The sequence below is a fragment of the Corylus avellana genome, chromosome ca5, assembly GCF_901000735.1.
Source record: "Corylus avellana chromosome ca5, CavTom2PMs-1.0".
NCBI classification, from domain to species: Eukaryota; Viridiplantae; Streptophyta; class Magnoliopsida; order Fagales; family Betulaceae; genus Corylus; species Corylus avellana.
In genome coordinates, this window is record NC_081545.1 from 27,823,714 (window position 1) to 27,844,232 (window position 20,519).

At 35.9% G+C, this 20,519-nt stretch overlaps 3 protein-coding genes across 3 annotated transcripts; 1 reads left to right on the forward strand and 2 right to left on the reverse strand.

The window, feature by feature from the left end:
* Nucleotides 1-600: 600 nt before the first annotated feature.
* On the forward strand, nucleotides 601-10,160 carry LOC132180251 (CLP protease regulatory subunit CLPX1, mitochondrial). Its single transcript, XM_059593003.1, has 15 exons — nucleotides 601-1,755; nucleotides 2,310-2,371; nucleotides 2,587-2,684; nucleotides 2,827-2,906; nucleotides 3,271-3,321; nucleotides 3,610-3,684; nucleotides 3,775-3,852; nucleotides 4,958-5,014; nucleotides 6,250-6,320; nucleotides 6,438-6,537; nucleotides 6,674-6,778; nucleotides 8,786-8,848; nucleotides 8,975-9,097; nucleotides 9,244-9,402; nucleotides 9,920-10,160. The coding sequence occupies exons 1-15, from the start codon at nucleotides 832-834 to the stop codon at nucleotides 9,992-9,994; spliced, it is 2,121 nt and encodes a 706-aa protein (XP_059448986.1). The 5' UTR covers nucleotides 601-831; the 3' UTR covers nucleotides 9,995-10,160.
* Nucleotides 10,161-11,498: 1,338 nt separating this feature from the next.
* LOC132182073 (probable fructokinase-5) lies at nucleotides 11,499-13,427 on the reverse strand. Its single transcript, XM_059595281.1, has 5 exons — nucleotides 13,230-13,427; nucleotides 12,699-13,109; nucleotides 11,968-12,102; nucleotides 11,728-11,847; nucleotides 11,499-11,636 (listed from the first exon to the last, which is right to left on the reverse strand). The coding sequence occupies exons 1-5, from the start codon at nucleotides 13,419-13,421 to the stop codon at nucleotides 11,499-11,501; spliced, it is 996 nt and encodes a 331-aa protein (XP_059451264.1). The 5' UTR covers nucleotides 13,422-13,427.
* Nucleotides 13,428-15,580: 2,153 nt separating this feature from the next.
* LOC132180253 (uncharacterized) lies at nucleotides 15,581-19,504 on the reverse strand. The gene is made up of 2 exons (XM_059593004.1): nucleotides 19,146-19,504; nucleotides 15,581-16,016 (listed from the first exon to the last, which is right to left on the reverse strand). Exons 1-2 carry the CDS (start codon nucleotides 19,343-19,345, stop codon nucleotides 15,809-15,811), a joined length of 408 nt encoding a protein of 135 aa, XP_059448987.1. The 5' UTR covers nucleotides 19,346-19,504; the 3' UTR covers nucleotides 15,581-15,808.
* Nucleotides 19,505-20,519: the final 1,015 nt, after the last annotated feature.

Consider the following 20,519-nt stretch of genomic DNA (forward strand, 5'->3'; position numbering starts at 1 on the left):
CAAGAATCGGTAGTTGTGTGAATCTGACTAATTATCTAAGAAGGAATCTTTCCCAAAAGAAGGTGAAGATCATCAATCAGAGGATCTATTTTTCATTCTCTTATTGGGTCCTCCCAAGTACGAGGACACTTCTCATTCGGACAACCACATCTCATAATTGATATTTATGAAACTTGTCTCCAATCTCCATCTCTGATAGAACCGACCGAGGCAAACAGATTTGTAGATTAGAAAACACAAACAAACTCCATGCTGGAATGCTAGTGGCCTTGCTTCAGCCGCCCTCTTTCTTGCATTGCCTCAATCTATCTATTTTCGTCTACTCGAGCGTTCTCAACCTCAATTATACAGGCGCTTTTTATGGGTTATAATGTTTTTATAACCTTCAAAGCCAAAGACTGTCGTCGCCACGTGGGATCACGATATGATTTTATTTTTTATTTTTTTTGGAGCAATAAAAGAGAAGCCTGAAGAGAGAGTGAGGGGGTTAGTTGATCGATTTTATCCGAAAGCTGTGTCGCACACTTTAACCGCGGAATACATACATTACATACGTACGGTTGGAACTGTCAAAATTTATCCCAAACAAGGAAAGCGAAGTGGTTTACTCAATCTTTTTTTTCTTTGGATTATCTTATTACTGGAAACACTCGCTTCCTTTATCTGACTCCTCTCCCCTCCACGCCTTCTCCGCCCTTCCCCTACCTTCGCATTCTCTCTTTTTCTCATTCTGTATTTTTTGGGTCTACCAAAAATACGTACAATCCAAAATAAATATATAGTGAAAAATAAGTCTTGATTGCACGCTCTTTTCTCTCCCGCGACTACCGAATGTCTGGAATCTGGAGATGGAGCAACAAGGCGAAGCGAATGACGCAGCTGCTGACGTCAGATACCTCCAGCTCCAACCACCACCGGTTCACGCAGGTGCGCCCAATCTCGGCCCACCTCAACCACCTCCAGGTAGGCACGCACCGGCGCCGTGACTCGCTCATCGGAGTCCAAGAGCGCTACAAGTGGGGCCACGGTGGCTCCGACAGCGACGGCTTCAAGAGCAACCGAATCCGCAAGATTCGCGCCGAGGCCAATTGCCCGCGCTGCTTCAAGCATATGGATCTTCTCTTCTCTTTCTCCAATCGCCACAATTTTTCCCCTCCGGTTCCGGTTGGGGCCGTCGATGCTGTTGATGAGGATGGTGATGACCAGTCCAAGACCGGAGGAGCCGTCAATCTCTGCCCCAATTGCAAGACCGCCTACTACTTCCGCCCCCATAAGATCGTTCCTCTCCAGGGCAGCTTCGTCGAGATTGCCAGAGTCAATAACTCCTCCAGGAGCAACAGCAATGCTGATGGGAGTGGTAACGGCGGTGTAGAAGAAGATTATCGGAATACTAATCCTAATACTAACACTTGTACTAATACTAACAATAATAATAGGTTTAGAGTCTCGTTTTGGGACACTTTAAGATCGTACAGTTCAGGTGGAGACCCGCCGGAAAATTGGTCGCCTCCGCCTTCGGGAAATGGGTTGGCGGTGCACACTCCTCCGGGACCTCCGTTCGCGCCCGGGGTTAATGTGGTACGGGCATCAGGGCCCGGTGGAGGAGGCTCTGCTGGTGGTGGTGGTGGTGATGGTAGAAGTGACGGTGAGAAAAGCGGATGGGGCGGGTCCAATTTGGGCAAGGAATTGCCCACGCCAAAGGAGATCTGCAAGGGTCTCGACAAGTTTGTCATTGGCCAAGATAGAGCCAAAAAGGTCGGTCTAAATTTGCTTGTTATCTTTGTGCATGTCATAGCAATCGGACCAATTGAATTCTACCAATGCATAAAATGTCTATCCAATACGAGAAAAATGTCAACGCGTTGTTTCTGCATTGTTGGTCCTCTGAGTTTTGCCTATTACTATCATATTTTACTTCATTAATTGCTACTCGAATTCATAGAAGATTGTTCATTATAATCTTCTTACTTATCTGATCTGCAACATGCTCATCATGGTCAACGCCCGTGCTTCACATGCTGCTGGACCTATTACTCCGTTGAACATGCACACAAAGACAGACTGAAGGAGAGAGAGACACTGCTAAAAGGATACATCTGTTGCGTGTGACAAAATTTAAGTATATTAAAGATTTAGGTGGTCGTATTTGACAGTTTGAGACTCATGATTTCAGTGTTTGCTTTACATGTTTATAATTTAGTCTGAGCATTTGTGAGAAATGGAATGCACATTTAGGGAAAATCTGGGTGTTTTAGCTTAATTACTTTCTCTAAAACTTACTTCACGGATGCCTTCTCTTTATCCTGCAGGTGCTTTCTGTTGCTGTATATAACCACTATAAAAGAATATTTCATGCATCCCTGCAAAAAGGGTTAGTTTTTACCATGGAATTTATTTTACCCATTTTGTGCGCCCCTAAAATAACTGACCTCAGACTCAATTCTGATATTTTTCCTTTTTTTTTTGGTTCTTCTTTTTGGAATAATGGCAATACATATTTCAGCTCTAGGATAATGGTTTTCTAGCCTTTTACAGTTGTTTTTGGATTTTTATCTAATTGAACAAACTGCTGGATTTTTATACTAGGTCAGGAGCAGAATCGGGAATTCCAGAGAGAATAGATGATGACGATAATGTGGAGCTAGAAAAGAGCAATGTCCTTTTGATGGGCCCGACTGGCTCAGGTACAACTATGACCATGTGCCCATTCGTCTATGACTTGCACTGAAAACCAGTGGCCTCCGCATGATTTATTTGATAGAGGTGTATCGATTCTCTTAATTTTTAAGATCAAACTGCCATTCTAACCTATATATTGTAAAACAGGGAAGACATTGCTTGCAAAAACTCTAGCTCGATTTGTGAATGTGCCCTTTGTCATTGCTGATGCAACAACTTTAACACAGGTAGGTCTGTTTCTGATTGATGCATTAATAATAGTTATTGAAAAATTTGCAACATGGAATATCAGACTACTGAACTTAAAAATCAGTATCAAATCAAGGTTATTTATCTTATTTTTCCTTTTTCAGTATTAGTAATTATCTTTTTTCCAGCAGTAGTAATTAGTGATTTTTAACATGCTTGCTATCTATTACTAATTGGTAAACTGATTTTTTGATAAGTGGAAAAGGAAACTTGGCTTGCTTTAATAATGTTATTTTGATTTTCTGTGGCTACATTCTTCTGGGGTGGATTTAGCCATTTATTATCTTTCAATTAAAAGAGGCAAATAGTGAATTTATTATTTATTTATCTTAAAATTTGCAGGCAGGTTATGTTGGAGAAGATGTTGAATCAATCTTGTATAAACTGCTTGCGGTATGCTTCATGTTTTGCACTTTTAGATTACAAACTGACATTGTTTTTAAATTAATATTGGAATCATCTGGGAGTTCTGCAAACATTTGATGATTTTTGAAATAATTTGTGCTTTTACTTTAATGCGATGTTTATTTTTCATAACAAGAAAAGTTAATTTTTCAAGAAGGGACGTTGTTGAGGATACTGCCTCTTAACTTGAGATGAATATTGTCATGCAGTGAAGAGCTTTCAGCTTGTGCTTGCTTTTCATTACTAACATTTTCATGCTTGTCCATTGTAATTTAGGCGGCTGAGTTCAATGTACAAGCAGCTCAACAAGGGATGGTCTACATAGATGAAGTTGACAAGATAACTAAGAAGGTTCTGCAATTTTTTGGCTTCATGGTAGTTTGATTAAATTTCTAGGTACTTTTTTACCTAAAATATACTTACCTGTGTCTCATTTTTCAGGCTGAGAGCTTAAACATTAGCAGAGATGTTTCTGGCGAGGGCGTCCAACAGGCATTATTGAAAATGCTAGAAGGAACTGTGAGTCAATTGGTTCTAGACTGCAGTCATTCTCATTGGTTTATTTATTTTTTATGTTTCTGCCTTCATCTTTTTGGGTGAATTTTAAGGAATGAAAGTTTGGTTTTTATACTCTATGCTTTCCTGATATGTAGAATCGCGAACACATGAAAATCACTTATAGGTGTAATATGGTATCATAGTGCAATCCAATATGCAGTTTTGGGCACACTATTGAGGTTATATGCAGTTTTAGGCACACTATTGAGCTTCCCTCTTGTGATGTTTATGAGGGTATGTAATTTGTCATAGATCGCTGCTACTTTTAAATGATCTAGGGTCTGTTTAAGGACGAGTTTAAATAGTATGGTGATGAATCCCTTGTGGTTATGCTGGATTGGGTCTACGATAGAGAGATTCACAGATAACTGGAAACATACATTGATGCAGTGGAACACAAATGTTCTTTGGGATCCAAAAGAATAAAAGGAACCTTTTCAGAGAGACTATCAGGTAACACATTTGGGGACAGAGTAAATCCAAAGGGGTTCCTTGGAAGATGTGTAATCTAGAGAAACTCTTGTGTGGCCTTGGATCCCCATTTGGTGGCCCCATATAACAAATAAGCTGCATGCTAATGGAAAGTCACTTAAAATAAGAATCAATATTATTTATTCTAGATAACTAAGGATCCCAGGCATGTCTCTTTCAAATATGAACCCTGCTCTCAAAACTTTTGGTCTCTAAGCTTTCTTATCACTGATTATATACTCGCATAGATTATATTAGTTTCTGAATTTGATTAGTTTCTCCTTTGTTGATTAGTTTTCATGATTTCCTTGTTCTTTTTGCCCTTACAACCTTGGTGGCTTCTCTTGTATACTTCATGTGTACATGGGGCGCCTTACGCTTTTAATAATATCTCGAGTATTTATCAAAGAATATTTGTTTCTGAATTTGCATTATAGGACCCTCGTAATGTTTGTGGGAGGAATCTCTGCGTTCTTTTTTTATTTTGTCTCTTTATTTATGAGAAATTTTCACTTCCAGAAAGAGATTACTTGTTAGAATTTTTAGTACCTTTTTTATTATTAGTCTAAAGCTAGAATAATTTCTTTTTGTCTAGATTGTTAATGTTCCTGAGAAGGGAGCAAGGAAGCATCCTCGGGGAGATAACATACAGGTATACTAGGCCTAACTGTGTCCTTTTCTGTTTTATAATTTCAAATTATTCTGTTACAGATATTTGATATGAGATTGATCATTCTTGCATTACCTATTTAGAACCTAGATTCTACCAATCTCATTTAGAATTAATTCTTTTTACGTGAATCATCATTAATTATTGTTTTCCTAGTATTCTATATATGCATGTTGCTACACCATATATTTATATTAAGCTGAAGCTAATGTTCTTTAGCATCTTTAGTTGTTGATTCCTTTTGGCATACCTTTTTTTTTTTTTTTTTTTTCAATATATTACAGTCTAAGTGGTTTTGTGGCTGTCACCGTTTTTCATGTTGGGGCATATTGTGAGTATTTGGCAGGGTGGATGTGCCAGTGCTTTATCTTTCAGCCAGTTGCAAAGTTGCCTGTATATAAAAATTTCAGTATTGGTGTCTAAATAGCTCAAGTGGATGGCAGATAAAAGGTACAAGTCAATGCCAAAATACAGGATTGACATAAATGGCTGCAAGATCAATGTTGAATTAAATACTGTAGGGAAAAACAAACAGTTTGGCTCAAATCCCTATAAGTTAAAAACAAAAATAAAGATATACTTGCTCTTATCAAACTGATGAATAAATTTACTGGATTTTACTTCAGCTCCTTAATCAGTCAACAACATGTGATCTTGTGGTGGTTGGTTTCTTACCTTTTGTCCTTGGGAGAAATTTCTTTAGGAAATAGCATTAATGCCGTTCCTTTTTGTTCATTTCTTTAGACCTCGTAAATTTTTACTTTGATACGCATGGTTTCACGCTCTCAGAAAGAGCAAGTGAAAGGATAGAAGAATGCTTTTAATTAGTGCAAGTGAAATTATCTTGGTCAAACTTTGATTAGGAAAGAATTCCTATATTGCGCATGCTTGTGATTCTGACATAGCTGTAAAACTTTTGTGCAACCAGTGGAAGTTCAACGATTGTTTACAGTTTTTCGTTATGATCTCTCACGTCATACCTTTTCCTTGAGAAATAGGAAGGGGAATGTAGGACAAGCATTTTCCTTGCCATGCAAAAAAGGAGAATACTTGGAACCAGGAATGATGATGGCTTACCAAAAACAAACCTTTCGGCTTTGATCTTCTATTTTAATCCGTTGAAACAACTAGTTTATATGCATGTAAATATCACCAGTCTTTCAGATTAGTATAGCTTTGGTTATCTCTTTGTCTTGAAGCATTTAAATGATTTGCAGATGGATACAAAAAATATCCTTTTTATATGTGGTGGAGCATTTGTTGATCTTGAGAAAACCATTTCAGAGAGGTAATTCCTTTTAAGTTTTCTCTTGTGGAATTCCTCTAAAAATTATTTTTCTTCCTCTCTTTTCTTCTGGCGTTTAAGAGTGTTTCTAACTTTCAAATTATTGACAATACTAATCAGGCGGCAAGATTCTTCAATTGGTTTTGGAGCACCTGTTCGTGCAAACATGAGAACTGGTGGAGTAACCAACGCTGCAGTGACATCATCCTTGCTTGAGTCGGTGAGGATCAAGACCCTCTAAAGTCATTGACATGGAAATTTAAAGTTTGTATTTTCCACTTTTATGTTATTATTTGTGCTCTGTCTAATAATTCATATACTCCAGATAAGCATGAAAGTTGCTTCTGCATTTTCAGGTTGAAAGTGCTGATCTTATTGCATATGGGCTCATACCAGAGTTTATTGGACGTTTTCCAATTTTAGTTAGTCTGTCAGCTTTAACTGAGGACCAACTTGTTCAGGTAATACTGCATTATACTTGTTTATCTTATTTTATATGTGTTTTGCTAGTTCTTTTTGTTTTTCCTCAACCGTTGTTGCTGCATGGTTGGAACTGGTACTCTCTGTGCTTGCTTTGGTTGGCCTTTCTATGGCAAGGCTTATGCGGGAAAATATTTGAGTAGGGAAAAGTTGTGCATGTTTATGATTAAGAAGTGTAAATCATCTTCAATTTCATTATAATTTGGGATATTTCTCTATTGAATTGGAATTTCCACATGTGAAACAGTGGATGTATTGGATGTTTGTGAATATTTGGAACACATTTTAATCTATTTTACAACTCATTCAAGTCTACTGAAATTAGTTTGGACCAATATAATTCTCATGTCAACTTTTTATTTCATGACTATTAGAAAGAAAAATTTCTTAATTGCTCACATTGTACTTCCAGTCTTCCTGTATGGTGTATACCTAGGTATCACTGCCTTTGGTTCTCTTCAATAGATTTCACTTATCAGATAGCTTTTCTGTGCATATGAATTTTTTTTTTTTTTCCCTGCAGCGAATAGGATTTTGAGTGACGTTAGGTATGTGATTGGCTAGACTAGTACCATAGCTGTAAATGAAAAGCTTAATTTGGTTTATTATTATATTTTATTACTTCTGGGCTTGTGGAGGTTGGCTTCTTTATGTTTAGTATGGTGTATTTGGAGAGAGCGGACTGCACGGAGCTTTGAAAATAAAGAGACTTTCTGTGGTAGAGCTAAAAAAGATTTTTTGCAACTCCCTTTCATATGGATAACAGCTCGGTCATTGTTTACTTTTCTCTAGTTTTTCTAATTTTTTGGACATTTGTTCGACTTTTTCTATTGTATATTTTCTGTCGTAGGGTTGCGCCCCTCTACTCTTTTCAATGAGATTAAATAACTTATCAATTATTTTTTTATTACTTTTGGGCTCAAGGATAAGAAATTGAGGGTGTGTCTAGTAAAGTTTTCGAAAAGTGCTTTTGATTTTGGGTTTTGAAAAGAGTTTTTGAAATTAAATAGTGTTTTTGTTGTGGCCCACATTTGAAAGTGTTATTTGTGGGATTCACAAAAGAAAATTCGTTTGGTAAACTGAAAAGTTTTCTAAAAAGCAAAAAACTGACAAGTGTTTCTTTGATATTCAAAATATAAAAGAAACAACGACAAAGAAAAGCAAGAACAATTTTGGGTTTGCTGGAGGCTTGCCTTCATGGGCGGCGGCTGTCAACCCTCCTCTGTGCAGGGTGATGGCCACCAGATGGATTTAATGGCTATCGTGATGGTCATCATATAGATCTGATGACCATGTGGGGCTGCCAGATAAATCTGTGGCCACCACGGTGGCTGCCACGCAGATTTAACGGCCATCAAGGGGCCGCCAGAGAGATATGATGGTCACCATGCAAATCCAACAGCCCCGCAGGCTGCCATTGCAGGGGCTCCATGCAGATCCAACAATCATCTGTTGTGGCTGCCACATGGAGTCATCATGCTGAACCAGTGGGTTAGACATATCTAACGCTGGTTCCTTTTTTATTTTATTTTTAAAACCCACATTGTACATTGGTTCCTTTTTTTTTGGTTGAAAACTAGATTTCAGACCAGTTGCCAAACATGTGAAAAGTGTCTCAGGTTTTGATAAGTGTTTTTGAAAATGAAAACTGATATATATATTTTTTTAATCTAAGGGCAATATCTGAAAACTCGTTTGGATAACTAATGTTTGAAAAGTGGTTTTTGGTGTTTGAAAATTGTAAAGGTTTTTTGAAAATTTTGCCAAATACCCACTGAGCTCTTGAGCCCCACTCCTCGATTGAAGTTCTATGCATGCACCATTGTTTAAAATGGCTTTTGCATGTTACATTACAATATTGGTAGATTTAAACAGAGATCGGCAGTCCAAGCATGAGGCTATAACTGCCATTGTTTAAATGACTGGACTGGAAATTTCTCTATTTTGAATATCTACTAAAATTTCTTGGTTTTACTGTTGTTCTGCAGGTGCTCACAGAACCAAAAAATGCTCTTGGTAAGCAGTACAAGAAATTGTTCATCATGAACAATGTAAGCATTTTGCCTATGCTTGTTGTGCTTTGGACTCTCTCTCTCTCTCTCTCTCTCTCTAAGCATGTTTAATTGAATTTGTGTTTGGCCTCTTTTTGTTAATTGTATGACCTTATCAAATTTCAGGTGAAGCTACATTTTACAGAGAAGGCACTGAGACTTATTGCCAAGAAAGCAATGGCTAAGAATACTGGTGCCAGGGGTTTAAGGGCCATACTGGAAATCATTCTAACTGAAGCCATGTACGAGGTATGCAATTGTCTATTTCTTTTCTGTGGCTGATGCTGAAGGACCTACATCTTATTTAAGTACTTGGCTACCATGAAGCCTCTGATTCTAGCTTGGAGGTGCTGTTTACTCACTTATAGAATCATATGAATGCTTGTACAATTCAGATTCCAGATGTTAAGACAGGAAATGATAGAATAGATGCTGTTGTGGTTGATGAGGAGTCGGTGGGTTCAGCAAATACCCCTGGATGTGGAGGGAAACTTTTACGAGGAGATGGTGCACTGGAGCGTTTCCTAGCTGAGACGAAGTTGAACAATTCACCGGTATGATCTCATAATATATACAATGTTTGCTGGGGCCTATTCCCACCTATGAGTTTGTCTGAGTTTCTAGGATTCTTTTCTTCTGATCAATTATCAAAGATGTGATAGTCCACACTTTAGACATGAATTTCAAAATTGGCTTGTAGGACCCACTTCTGATTAGTAGTTAGTACTCGTCAGATCACATGCTTTCCTTGAGAATAGCATCCCAGCTATCAGCCATGGAACAATAGAGGATTCCTGCAAACACAATCTGATGATGATGATTCCTGTAAACATAGATAGACTGATCCACTAAGCTCTTGCTCAAACGACACTTCCTTATAAAAATGGGGTGGAAGGTGCAGTTATGGGTTCAGGATTCTTTAGGTGTATGTGTAATTTATTAATCAAAACATAAAACACGGACATATGGCCTAGTCTAGCCTAGTTTTTTTTGGGCCCATAACCTAATTTCTGACTACTGGCGGTTTAGAATTTGTTTGGTAATTATATGCCTGCTTTTACATGTTTGCAGGATAATGTTGAGGTGGCTTTGGGAGAGTTGCAGGAGGGTGAATCGGAGCTTTCATCAAGAGCCATGAGCATGTAACATATATAGCTCATGTTAGGATGTGGCAGTTTTCTCTTTGTTTATTGTTGATTTGTAAAAATCATATTCATAATTTGGTGTAATTATCCCTTGTAAAACAGTATAGCTTCTGGTTCATGTTCATTTCATTAGAGGGGGAAAAAAGAAAAAGAAAAAGAAAAAGAAATATGTAGCATTGCTAATTTATGCAGCACGTTGTTAAGAAAATCGTTTCAAAATTTAGGTTTAGTTGGAACAAATTACTTTTCTGCATAATCTTTTCACGTTGTTTTATTTTTCTGATTTCTTTTACCTTGTTGAGTTATTTATCACACAAACAAGTGAGATGGAAAGAAATCCGGCTTGTTACACGTCTTTTCTGTGTTGCAGGAAGACATTAAAGATTGGTGGTATTTTCTGGGGAGTAATGTTAGGTATCATTTTTTTTATCATCTTAAAATCCTCCTAAAGCTGATGTGACTTTTAAAATCATCATTGGATCAAAATTTAATTATGATTCATCTAAAATTTAATGGTAATTTTAAAAGTCACATCAGTTTTATGAGAATCTTATGAAGATAAAAAGATGGTACTTAGCATTACCCTTTTCCTGGAAGATCAGTAGTTATTTTCCATATTTGGCTAGGCACCACCTTTTGTCCCTTGCTTACTTTGTATTCGTCCATTCTTCTCAGTTCTCTCATAAAATTAGCCATTAACTAGATTATAGGACTCGCATGGGTGATGTGGGTCCTATAGATCTGACGGCTGATTTTCAAAAATGGAAGATGAGGGAAAGATGGAAGCATACTAATGTAATAGCAAGTCCCATAAAATAGAATTACTTGATCTAATAATTTTCCCTAAACCCTAATGGCAAATCCGTCTAGCCATTATCCTACTACAATAAAGGGACAATTGGAGCATTTTACCTTGTCTTTTCATAGAAATGTTTTGGTCTAGTTTTCAAGAAAACTTATTATTATTTTATATTTCTAGTAAAGTAATCTAAGAGTTTAGATAAGCGATATTTATTTATTTTATTCCACTCTAACGTGGATTTTCTTCTTCTGAGTATTAGCTTTGCTTGATGAATTATGATTTTTCAAATTTATTTTGTTGAATTATTCAATCAAAAAAGAACTGCAAATTCTGTTCTTGCTCTGTGATAAAAGCTTAAATCAGTGATATTCCAATAACAAAGTATATTTTCCAAATTCATCCTCTTCCAAAAAAGGGATTTTAGTAAACAATCAAACATTTCACGAGCATTTGGAAAAGGTAGAGCACTCTTCATAATGAGATCATATGCAGCAGGATTGGAAACATTTCTAAGATTAAGTAGTGCACTTTTCCAGAACAAACAAATATATATAAATTAATAGAGAAAAGAGGGGATTAATCACAATTCTTAGAAATTAAAACAAATTACTTATTATTAATTATCCAAATCTCTACGCGGACCAGAATCGATAAGGAGAAAAGCAAAACATAATTAGAACTTAAGAGACTAGATCTAAATTGCCTAGTTGGCCTTAGACGCGGTAATGAGCTCATGAGCATCGGAGGTGGACGGAAGTGCTGGAATTGCTCCCTTCTTTGTTGTACAAATTGCTCCACAAGCATTTGCAAATGTCAGAGCCTCTATAAGTTTTGCTTCATCCTAAATAAAAATAACAAATTCATGAAATAAGAAAAAAAAATAAAAATAAAAGTGAAGTGAGCCAAAAGGAAAAGGAATAATAAATACGTACATGGAAGATAGCATGAGTATCTTTGGCCATGGATACCAAAAGTGCACCAACAAAAGCATCACCAGCACCAGTAGTGTCAACAGTTTTCACCGAGAAGCCAGAAACCTTTCCTTTAAATTCCTGCATTCATACATATTATTTAGACGAAAAGATAGTTTAATCAGTTCAACTGCAATTTTTAGTGTATAACAGTATAATAAATTACATTATAATATAGATAAAAACAAGAAGGAATAATACCTTAGTGAAGTATCTACATCCCTTCTCTCCATCAGTAACAAGAAGCAGCTTCAGGTTATCGTGCCATAAGCTCATAACAACATCTTCACTGTTGGCATCTCCTTGTGTTAAGAATTCAACCTCTTCATCACTCACCTACACCAATTACAACACAATAAAAAAAAAAACCCATTTAATCACCTAAAAAATTAAATTAAGAAATTAATATTAATCAATTTATTCGTTGAAAGGTATATATTTTTATTATATATTTGGTGCAAGTCCAACGATTGAACCCTACTCCTATATTATTTATATAAACTAAGGGTTTGTTTGGAATTACGGTTTCAATAAGTGCGATTTTAAAAATTGCATTTTTGAAACTGCTACTTTTTAAAATCGCAAAGGCATTTGGTAAAACATGTTAAAAAGTAATTTTTATCAAATATTTGTTATGCAAAATTGCAAACCTTTTTCAAATAAATATCCCTAACCTGCTTGTAGAAATCTCAGATTTTTTATTTTTTTTATTTTTACTATTTTAGATGTTTTTTAAATCTCAATGCCAAAAGCTTTGCGTGTTGCGATATCTTTTAAAAAACCAAATTATCTTTGCAAAATCGCAATCTCAAACACACCTTAAATCCTAGTGCAATATGAAAAACGATAAATACCCATTGAACCTAATTCAATATGAAAACAATTTGATATGCAAGGATTAAAATTTAAATTATTTATATTATTAGTAATACCTTGATGAAATCAGCTTGATTCCAGATGCTCTTGATTCCGTCTCTAGCAGCATCAGCAGAAGGCCACAGAGGCAACCGCACGTTCGGATCATAAGAAAGCAATATCCCGGCTTCCTTGGCAGCTTTCATGGCTGCCATGTGAGCCGACCTGCATGGCTCAGATATCAAGCTTATGGATCCATAATGGAATATCTTGGCCTCCTTGATGAGACCCATCTTCAACTCGGACTCGTTGAGCAGCATGTCGGCGCTAGGGTTTCTGTAGAACATGAACTCCCTCTCCCCGTCGCTTTTCAACGTCACAAATGCCAACGCAGTTCTTGCATGCGGATCAAAACACACCCCATCTGTATTCACCTTGTTCTTCTTCAATATGTCGACTAGCATGTGCCCAAACTCATCATCTCCCAACTGTAAAACATCATCGTACGTGTATATATATATTTGTTATAAAAAGATCGAGAATTGAAAAATATATTTAATGAAAATTAAAAAAATTAATATGGTCATGTAATTAATAATATTGAGAACCTTTCCAATAAAGGCGGAGCTACCACCGAGCTTGGTGATGGCACAGGCAACATTGGCAGGAGCACCGCCGGGGGCTTTGATGAAACCGGTAGACTCGGCGAGGGAAACACCGGATGTGTCTGGGACGAAATCGATTAGCATCTCACCAAAAGCCACGATCGAAGGGCTGGGACTGGCTGCTGAGATCGTCATCTCTCTCTTCTGATATTTTTCTTCTCTCTCACGCTCTTTCAGTTCTTTGAATTAATGATTATATCGGTAAGCAAGGCAGCCTTTTTATAGGAAAAAGATATTTGGGAGGAAGAAATCAGAGTTATAATATGAAAGTATCACTATATATTTTTTCGATCCTTATTTGGATAATTCAATGTAATTAATGAACTTAATTATCCGCAAACATAACGTACGGGATTCACATCTTAACGGATCATGATTCTTATGATCTTCACATAAACTTAAATCTTTTTAATTATAATAAATTATTGTTTTTTATGACTTTACATTATCGGCATGTGATAATTAAATTCGAGTTTATCCAATTTCTCCTCACGAAAAAAAAAAAAAAAAAACTTGACTTATTAAAATGTAAAATGTAATAAATTAGCTTTTCCACTAAGCCTTTTATTTTAAACCCATATTAAAATTGTATCCTAAAAAAAATTTGTATTTGTATTTGTATTTTTTTTTTTTTTTTTTTTTTTTTGTGGAGTAATGCTAAAAATCATTTTTTTTTTTACAACTATTACGTTTTTATTTTGTAATAGTTGTGAAATAAAAAATGTAGTATATATCATTACTCTTCTTTCGTGAAAGTAACATTTTTTTTTTTCCTGGGCTCGATGTGATTATTATTTGCAATGATATATGTTGTTAACATCACCTAGGACCCCTACTAGGTAAGCTTATTAGTTGGGGCTTATGTTAGCTTAGTTTTAACATGTCCATATAAGGGAATAGGATCATCTCCAGTCCATTTTTTACTGAGAATATCCAGTTAATGGTCAGAATCTCTTTAAAGAGATCCTAAGGCTATAAATAGGACATATGTCCTATATATATATATAAAATCAAATTATAAAAAATTAAGAGGTGTTGGCCACCCCATCGGGGGTGGCCGAACCACCCTAGTTAGGGCTGGGAGTGCTTTTGGCCACCCCATGGCCCTTGGGGGTTGCCGATCAGATCTAAAAAATAAAAAATTCGGATCTAAAAAAAAAAAAAATTTGTTTGGCCCTTGTGACGCTAGGATTTCTAAGAAGAAATTCTAACCATGAACTGGATACATGGGCTGGAGAGGATCCTATTCTCCGCACAAGAGGGAGGAGAGAGGGAGATTCGAACTAATGACCTCCACTTCATGAAATGTGGTTCACAGCCGATTGAGCTACCATTAGAGACTTATGTTAGCTTAATTAGTTAAATGCATAAAAAAACCCACTAAGCATAAAACAAAAATTTGTATGCTGTAATTGTATCTTGAATGACATGCATAGTTCAATAGCAATGTGAGGGAATGTGTTTGAATCCTATAATTAAGGCCAAAAATCTTAATTTTGTAATTATTTTACTTAATGTCTTTTTAAAAGAAAAAGTTCACAAAATAAAACCTAATCTTAACCCTAGTTACAATATTTAATTTTCAAATTCAAATCAAGGGCTGATAAGGAAAGATAATTAACATGCAATTCGAACTTTAAACCCCTTTATCCATGCAGAGAAGGATCCGCTCCTCGAAAAAGGGGCAGTTTATGCGCACAAAAAAGGTTTTTTTTTTTTTTTTTAAGAAAATATCATTATTATGAAGAAAATTACCATTTTTCATTTTAAAAAAAATACCAAATAAAAGAAAGACAAAAAATAGATAGGGTTGCTTCAGACATTTTTCCCATTTTTTATTTTATTTATTTTTAAATAAAAAAAATAAGGCAAAAGCTGAACTTATGTTGGGCAAAAAAGTTGGGCCTTTAGCATTTTCCTTGGAGATAAGTTTCCATGCATGAATTTTCTCCATGCGACTTGCATGGAATAAGTTCTGAATTTCCATGATATCCCTTTTGTCATACTTCATCGTCAAGAAAAATCCAATATTCTTAGATATTATGCAGTCTTACTTCATCGTCAAGAAAAATCCAATCTTAGATATGATGCCAGTATATATACCTGTGCTATTTTGTTGACTGCAAACAAAAGAATATTTACTTATAAAGAACCAGCATATAAAAAGCACAGGGTCACGGCTTTCAATCATGGTGGAAAATGCATCCGGTGAGCTCGAAAGAGGAGGCTTTGGGTCCGACTACTCGGTGCCTCGTACCGGCTATCTTATACATGCTGGTTCTCTACTAGTATACTTGGTAAAACTCTTGAAGATAGGAAACTAATTAAGGGCAGAAGGAATTAATACACAAACAGTCAACAGTTACTAGATGTCCTTGCTTGCAAAACCTCTAAAAGGCTGCAAAATAGAAACATAATACATGGGAATCCAACATATTCAGTTATATATCGAAAAGTATAACTATCAGTCCACAGAAGATATTCTAAAGCAGCATCTGTAGACTGTACAAGGCTTAGAAACATCACTTTTCCAAGCTATAATGCTTCTTCACAGCTTCAGTGATATCCCAAGTAACCTTCATTTCTTTTGGGAACACAACCAAGTCACCAGCCCCAATTTCAAACGATCCATCATAACCATCAACATTAACCTTCACTTTGCCCTCCAGCAGATACATAGTCTCCGTTGCTTTGAATTCCCACGGAAATTTGCTTGGACTGCCTTCCCACCTATTCATATTGCAAATATCGAAGTATTCTTCCCATTAAAGGATAGCACAATATAGAATATCAACATGAAGAAGCTTCTTCATATGAACGCAAGGCAAACTTAAAGTTTGGAAGTAGTGGCACCTAATCCTTATCATTCACTATATGCAGTCATGATGTCATGAAATATGACCAAGTACTAGAAAACTCTGTATGCAAATGAGCTCAAACTCAAATTACACCTCCTCTCCTTGTAAGAACAAGGTGAAGGGTAAGGTCATGGGTTGATCTACTAGGTGCGTACATATCTTACCAATTCTAAAAATTAAAAAATGCAGTAAATTTCCGTACAGATTAGAAGCAAGAGTGGAGAAATGCTGAAATAAGGGGTGTCCTTGAGGAGTTGGGTATAGTTGCACTATACTGCTGGTGACAGCAATCTAACTGCTGTGTTGGTATAGATTTTAGGCTCATCAAATTCTGTACTTCAGAGCTTGTTAAATAGTGCATATCAGATTAACCAGGAGAGTCAGTTGGAATGGAGCAACTTGATTCAGTTTGGTTCGGCATGGTCTCAACTGTGAGACCAATAGAACTGAATTGAATATTATTGCTTGCAATATGAAAATTTAGAAATGTGTACCCAAATCTAAGTCCTTTAGGCCAAGTTGGTAATCAAGATGAGGAGACAAATGTTCACATTACTGCACAAACCTTAGCTCATTTTGGACTGGTTCTTTTTTTTTTCTTGTTTTGTTTGGTCTGATGGAGCTTTATTATTAAAGAAAGACAGGTAATGCATCAACTAACAAGGATTCCGTCCCTTGGTCAACAAAATCCACCCTTTGCTCCTTTTTCTATTCTAGTAGGGTGTCCTTGTCTTTGGAATCCTATTGTCAAATTCTAGCAGCGCATCTCAATCTTTAATAGTGAGATTGTCTTCCATTCTTCCATACTTAACTGAAACAAAGCAAAACATGGGTCTCATACAATTTGGCACTGAATGGTTGGTCAATTTACGTAGATAGTTAAATAGTTCTCTAGCTATAATTTCGCTATCACAACAATGCCTAGCTATATTTCTGACAAGTATTCTTTTCAGGAGGAGACAATACTTGAAATTGTTAGAAGACTATCAATAAGTGGTATGACCTGCTACTCAAATCCGAATTTATGCAGCTTGGTCCATTCTAAAGGCCTAACCATCTATTGGGCATAGAAATCTTGTGTGAAGTATGGAGGATCTAAAACCCGCAATTTTGGAGAAAATTGCATTAATTTGACCTTAGTTGATACTTTTCTGACAAAGTATATACCAGTATGGTTAGCAACTGCAAGGGATGGAAAGGCACAAATGATGCCCTAAAGGAATCTTGACATTCTATTCGATCAACCTATTTCCAACGAGGAACAAGTTACTTAGCAACTGAATAGATGACCTAAAAGTAGCACAATGAACCATTGACTCATGCCATTAAAATTTTCAAAGGATTCCTTGCCCTTGTTCCTTTATCCTAGTCAAAAACCCTAATGACATAGTGCTTATAATATCTTCCTGTTACGATTAGTCATTAGTGAGCTTATGTTCCTTCTTATTACACACAGATAAATTGATAATCACCATCATGGTAGTTGGCTCAAACACTTGCACATGCTCAGCTCTTTTTTGTGTATTCAGCTAAAATTCTTCAACCCTCAGTTGAGTTGGTCAAGCACTAAAGCTATTAACACAGAACCATACAAAGAAATTTTAGAGAACACCAATAGTTTTGTTTTCTAAAAAGTTATCACACAAAATTTCCTGGCTAGGATTCCAGGCTTACTGGACTTGTTAACAGAGCTTTTTGTTGTCCTATTAAGAGCAAATGTTTTATTACTGAGCATTTGACTGAAGTTAGATGGATTGGGATTTCTCAGCTTAATAATGCCTAGTGACTGTCTGAACCAACTTGGATAAGTTATAATTGAACAAACATTTTTCTGAACTACCAAAATATGTTCTGCAGAGGAAATAACACATATAAGAATGTGATGATTCTTATATTCCATGAATCAAATGGTCTATGGTGCTGATAAGTTTTGATTTATTTATATACTCATGATCACCACCATTTCCATCCAACAAGAATTAGAAAAATGTGTTGTTAAGAATATAAAAAAACCTTGCCACTGCAGCTTTTAGCTAAAGTTCTGCCGCATCTTCTAACTTCCTATTGCTCACATCTAAAGCCTTGTTGACCAAGAGTATCATCCACAACATTTGAACATCTTAAGTTGGGATGTATATACTATGCTTCTCATCCAAAATAGTGAAAAATGAAAATTTTAAAAATAATAAGAGGTAAAAATTCATTTTGAGCTCATTTTATCCCTACTATTTTCAGTCCATTGAATATACACGTGCGTGTAGAAAGGTTGAGTCTTGAAAAGATATCACATGTGTGAGAATCCAAACTCATAGGCTTAAGTTTTTGGGTTAAATGGTGTCCCAATATGGCAATATGGTATATTATGGTTTCACTAGAAGACTTCTCAAAGTGTCAATCTTTCTAACAGTCTTAAAATCCCAGGTATATAAAACTAATAATGTGATAATTCATGGTGACATTGATTTTCCTTTCAATACCCAATTAGCAGCACTGGTCGCTTGACAGTGTAGTGTTTGTCGCTCCTTTCTGCCCCAAAATTAACGTTTATAGAGTCGAATTTTAAGGAAAATCGAAGTTGTCTACTTCTAGGATTTGGGGTAGTAGTAGTGATGGGTAATGTTTAGGATGCTAAACGAGAAATCCAACATCAAGAATATAAAGACTGCAAATCAAACGATTAAGTGATAATACATAGAAATCAGAAAATAAAACCTCAATATTTAGACTGAATGCTATGATCTTCTTCAATTACTGTTAGCTTCAAAAAGAAGTCCCACTTCTTAATCCAAATCCCCATCAGAAATATAGAAAGAGAAAAAAAAAACAGAGCAAAAAAGATACTTTTGATCGTGTACTCGCCCAAGAGGGACATTGAACCAAGATTTTTGAACACAATATTTGCTACGCATTAAGAAATCAGAAACCCAACAAACTTGAGGAGAAGAAAAAGGGACAAAAAGCGGTAAACAAACAAAAAGTAAAGGTTTTTAGAGACACGTACGTGCGCCACGTTCGAACACCAAGTTCAACGAGTCTGGATTCAGGAGGATTCTTTTCAATCTTCACTCCAAATATCTCAGTGGCCACGGGAGATTCTTCCTTCTGTTTTGGTCTTGTAATAACAAGTGAAAGAACAAGAGATAGTACAGCTACTACTACTGCTAGTAATATTACCCTTCGGTTTGATAGAATTGCAGACATTTCCTGGCTTCTCTAAACTTCCTTCTGAAACTGCCCACTTCTGACTAGAGAATATTGTCGTCAATCATTCAAACCTATTAAGAAGGAAGGGAAGCAGAAAAAATAATTGCAAGTTTCTTTCTTCTTCTTTTTTTATTACTATTGCCGATTCCACAGCCTGGCCACAGATTAGAAAACCACAAAATTAAAATATAGAAGTGGAGTCATGCTATCATGCTGTTAAGCGTCGGACAAGTGTCTGCTAAAGTTTAATGTAATTTTATTAAAAAAAAAAAAATGTAGAAAAATCTCTCTTTCTAGTCTTACTAGATTTTGTTTTTTTTTTTTTTTGTTAAATTTTTATAAGTTAATATTTAATTTCTAATGCCTCAAAATTTATTTTTTAATTTAAAACTAAAACTTATGGGTGGAAGGTTAACCCTTTAGGGACGGTATCACTTAAAAGAGATTTTATCATCATAAATTTAGTGCTAATACCTCAAATTTAATGCTAATACCTCAAATTTAAATTTTCCTTTAATATCTCTTTTTTCCAATTAAAAAAAAAATAAAAAAATAAAAAAGAAAATGTCATGTCTGACGCTTGGCTGCTGCATGGTAGCCGAAAATCTAAACTCATAGAACTGACATTAGAAAAAATAAAAAATAAGAAAACTAGGAAATAAAACAAGAAAAAAAAAAAGAAAAGATTGATGGCTATGTATTATAAATTTCACAACCATTCAGTTACAAATTGTAGGATCAATTTTTATGAGGCCAAGCATAATGTTTTGTATCCACTCTTTGTGCATTCAGTGTGCCAAATTTACAAGTCAAATGATAGTAAAATTTGTACGGTTAAATTTCTTTTTTGTTCTAGGGGTTTTTAAGTTAAATGGCTAACTTAGTTTTTAAAAGAGAGCCCTTACCGTCCGGACCATATGTAAAAGGGCCATTTTGCAGCATCCATTCTCCATTTGATACATCATTATTTTCAAGAAAAGTGCAAAAAACTAAAGTGAGAACAAAAATAGCAAATCAAAGTTAAAAAAAAAAAAAAAAAAAAAAGAGACCAAAAACACCCCTGCCGCCAGACCCACCGTGGGTCTGGCGAGACCCACGCCCCACGGGTCTGGTCGCGACTCGCTTCAAAATCCGCCTGAAAATTGGCTGTGACCAGCCTGAAAACCCGTTT

Bases quoted from the DNA above. Each gene is read 5' to 3' on its own strand.
- LOC132180251 (XM_059593003.1), top strand. From the start codon at position 832: ATGTCTGGAATCTGGAGATGGAGCAACAAGGCGAAGCGAATGACGCAG. The intron at 1,756-2,309 runs GTCGGTCTAAAT...TTTATCCTGCAG, and splicing joins GCCAAGATAGAGCCAAAAAG to GTGCTTTCTGTTGCTGTATA. The intron at 9,403-9,919 runs GTATGATCTCAT...ACATGTTTGCAG, and splicing joins CGAAGTTGAACAATTCACCG to GATAATGTTGAGGTGGCTTT.
- LOC132180253 (XM_059593004.1), bottom strand. From the start codon at position 19,345: ATGTCTGCAATTCTATCAAACCGAAGGGTAATATTACTAGCAGTAGTA. The intron at 16,017-19,145 runs GTACGTGTCTCT...CAATATGAATAG, and splicing joins GGTGTTCGAACGTGGCGCAC to GTGGGAAGGCAGTCCAAGCA.
- LOC132182073 (XM_059595281.1), bottom strand. From the start codon at position 13,421: ATGACGATCTCAGCAGCCAGTCCCAGCCCTTCGATCGTGGCTTTTGGT. The intron at 12,103-12,698 runs GTATTACTAATA...TAATTGGTGTAG, and splicing joins ATCAAGCTGATTTCATCAAG to GTGAGTGATGAAGAGGTTGA. The intron at 11,637-11,727 runs GTACGTATTTAT...ATTTTTATTTAG, and splicing joins ATACTCATGCTATCTTCCAT to GATGAAGCAAAACTTATAGA.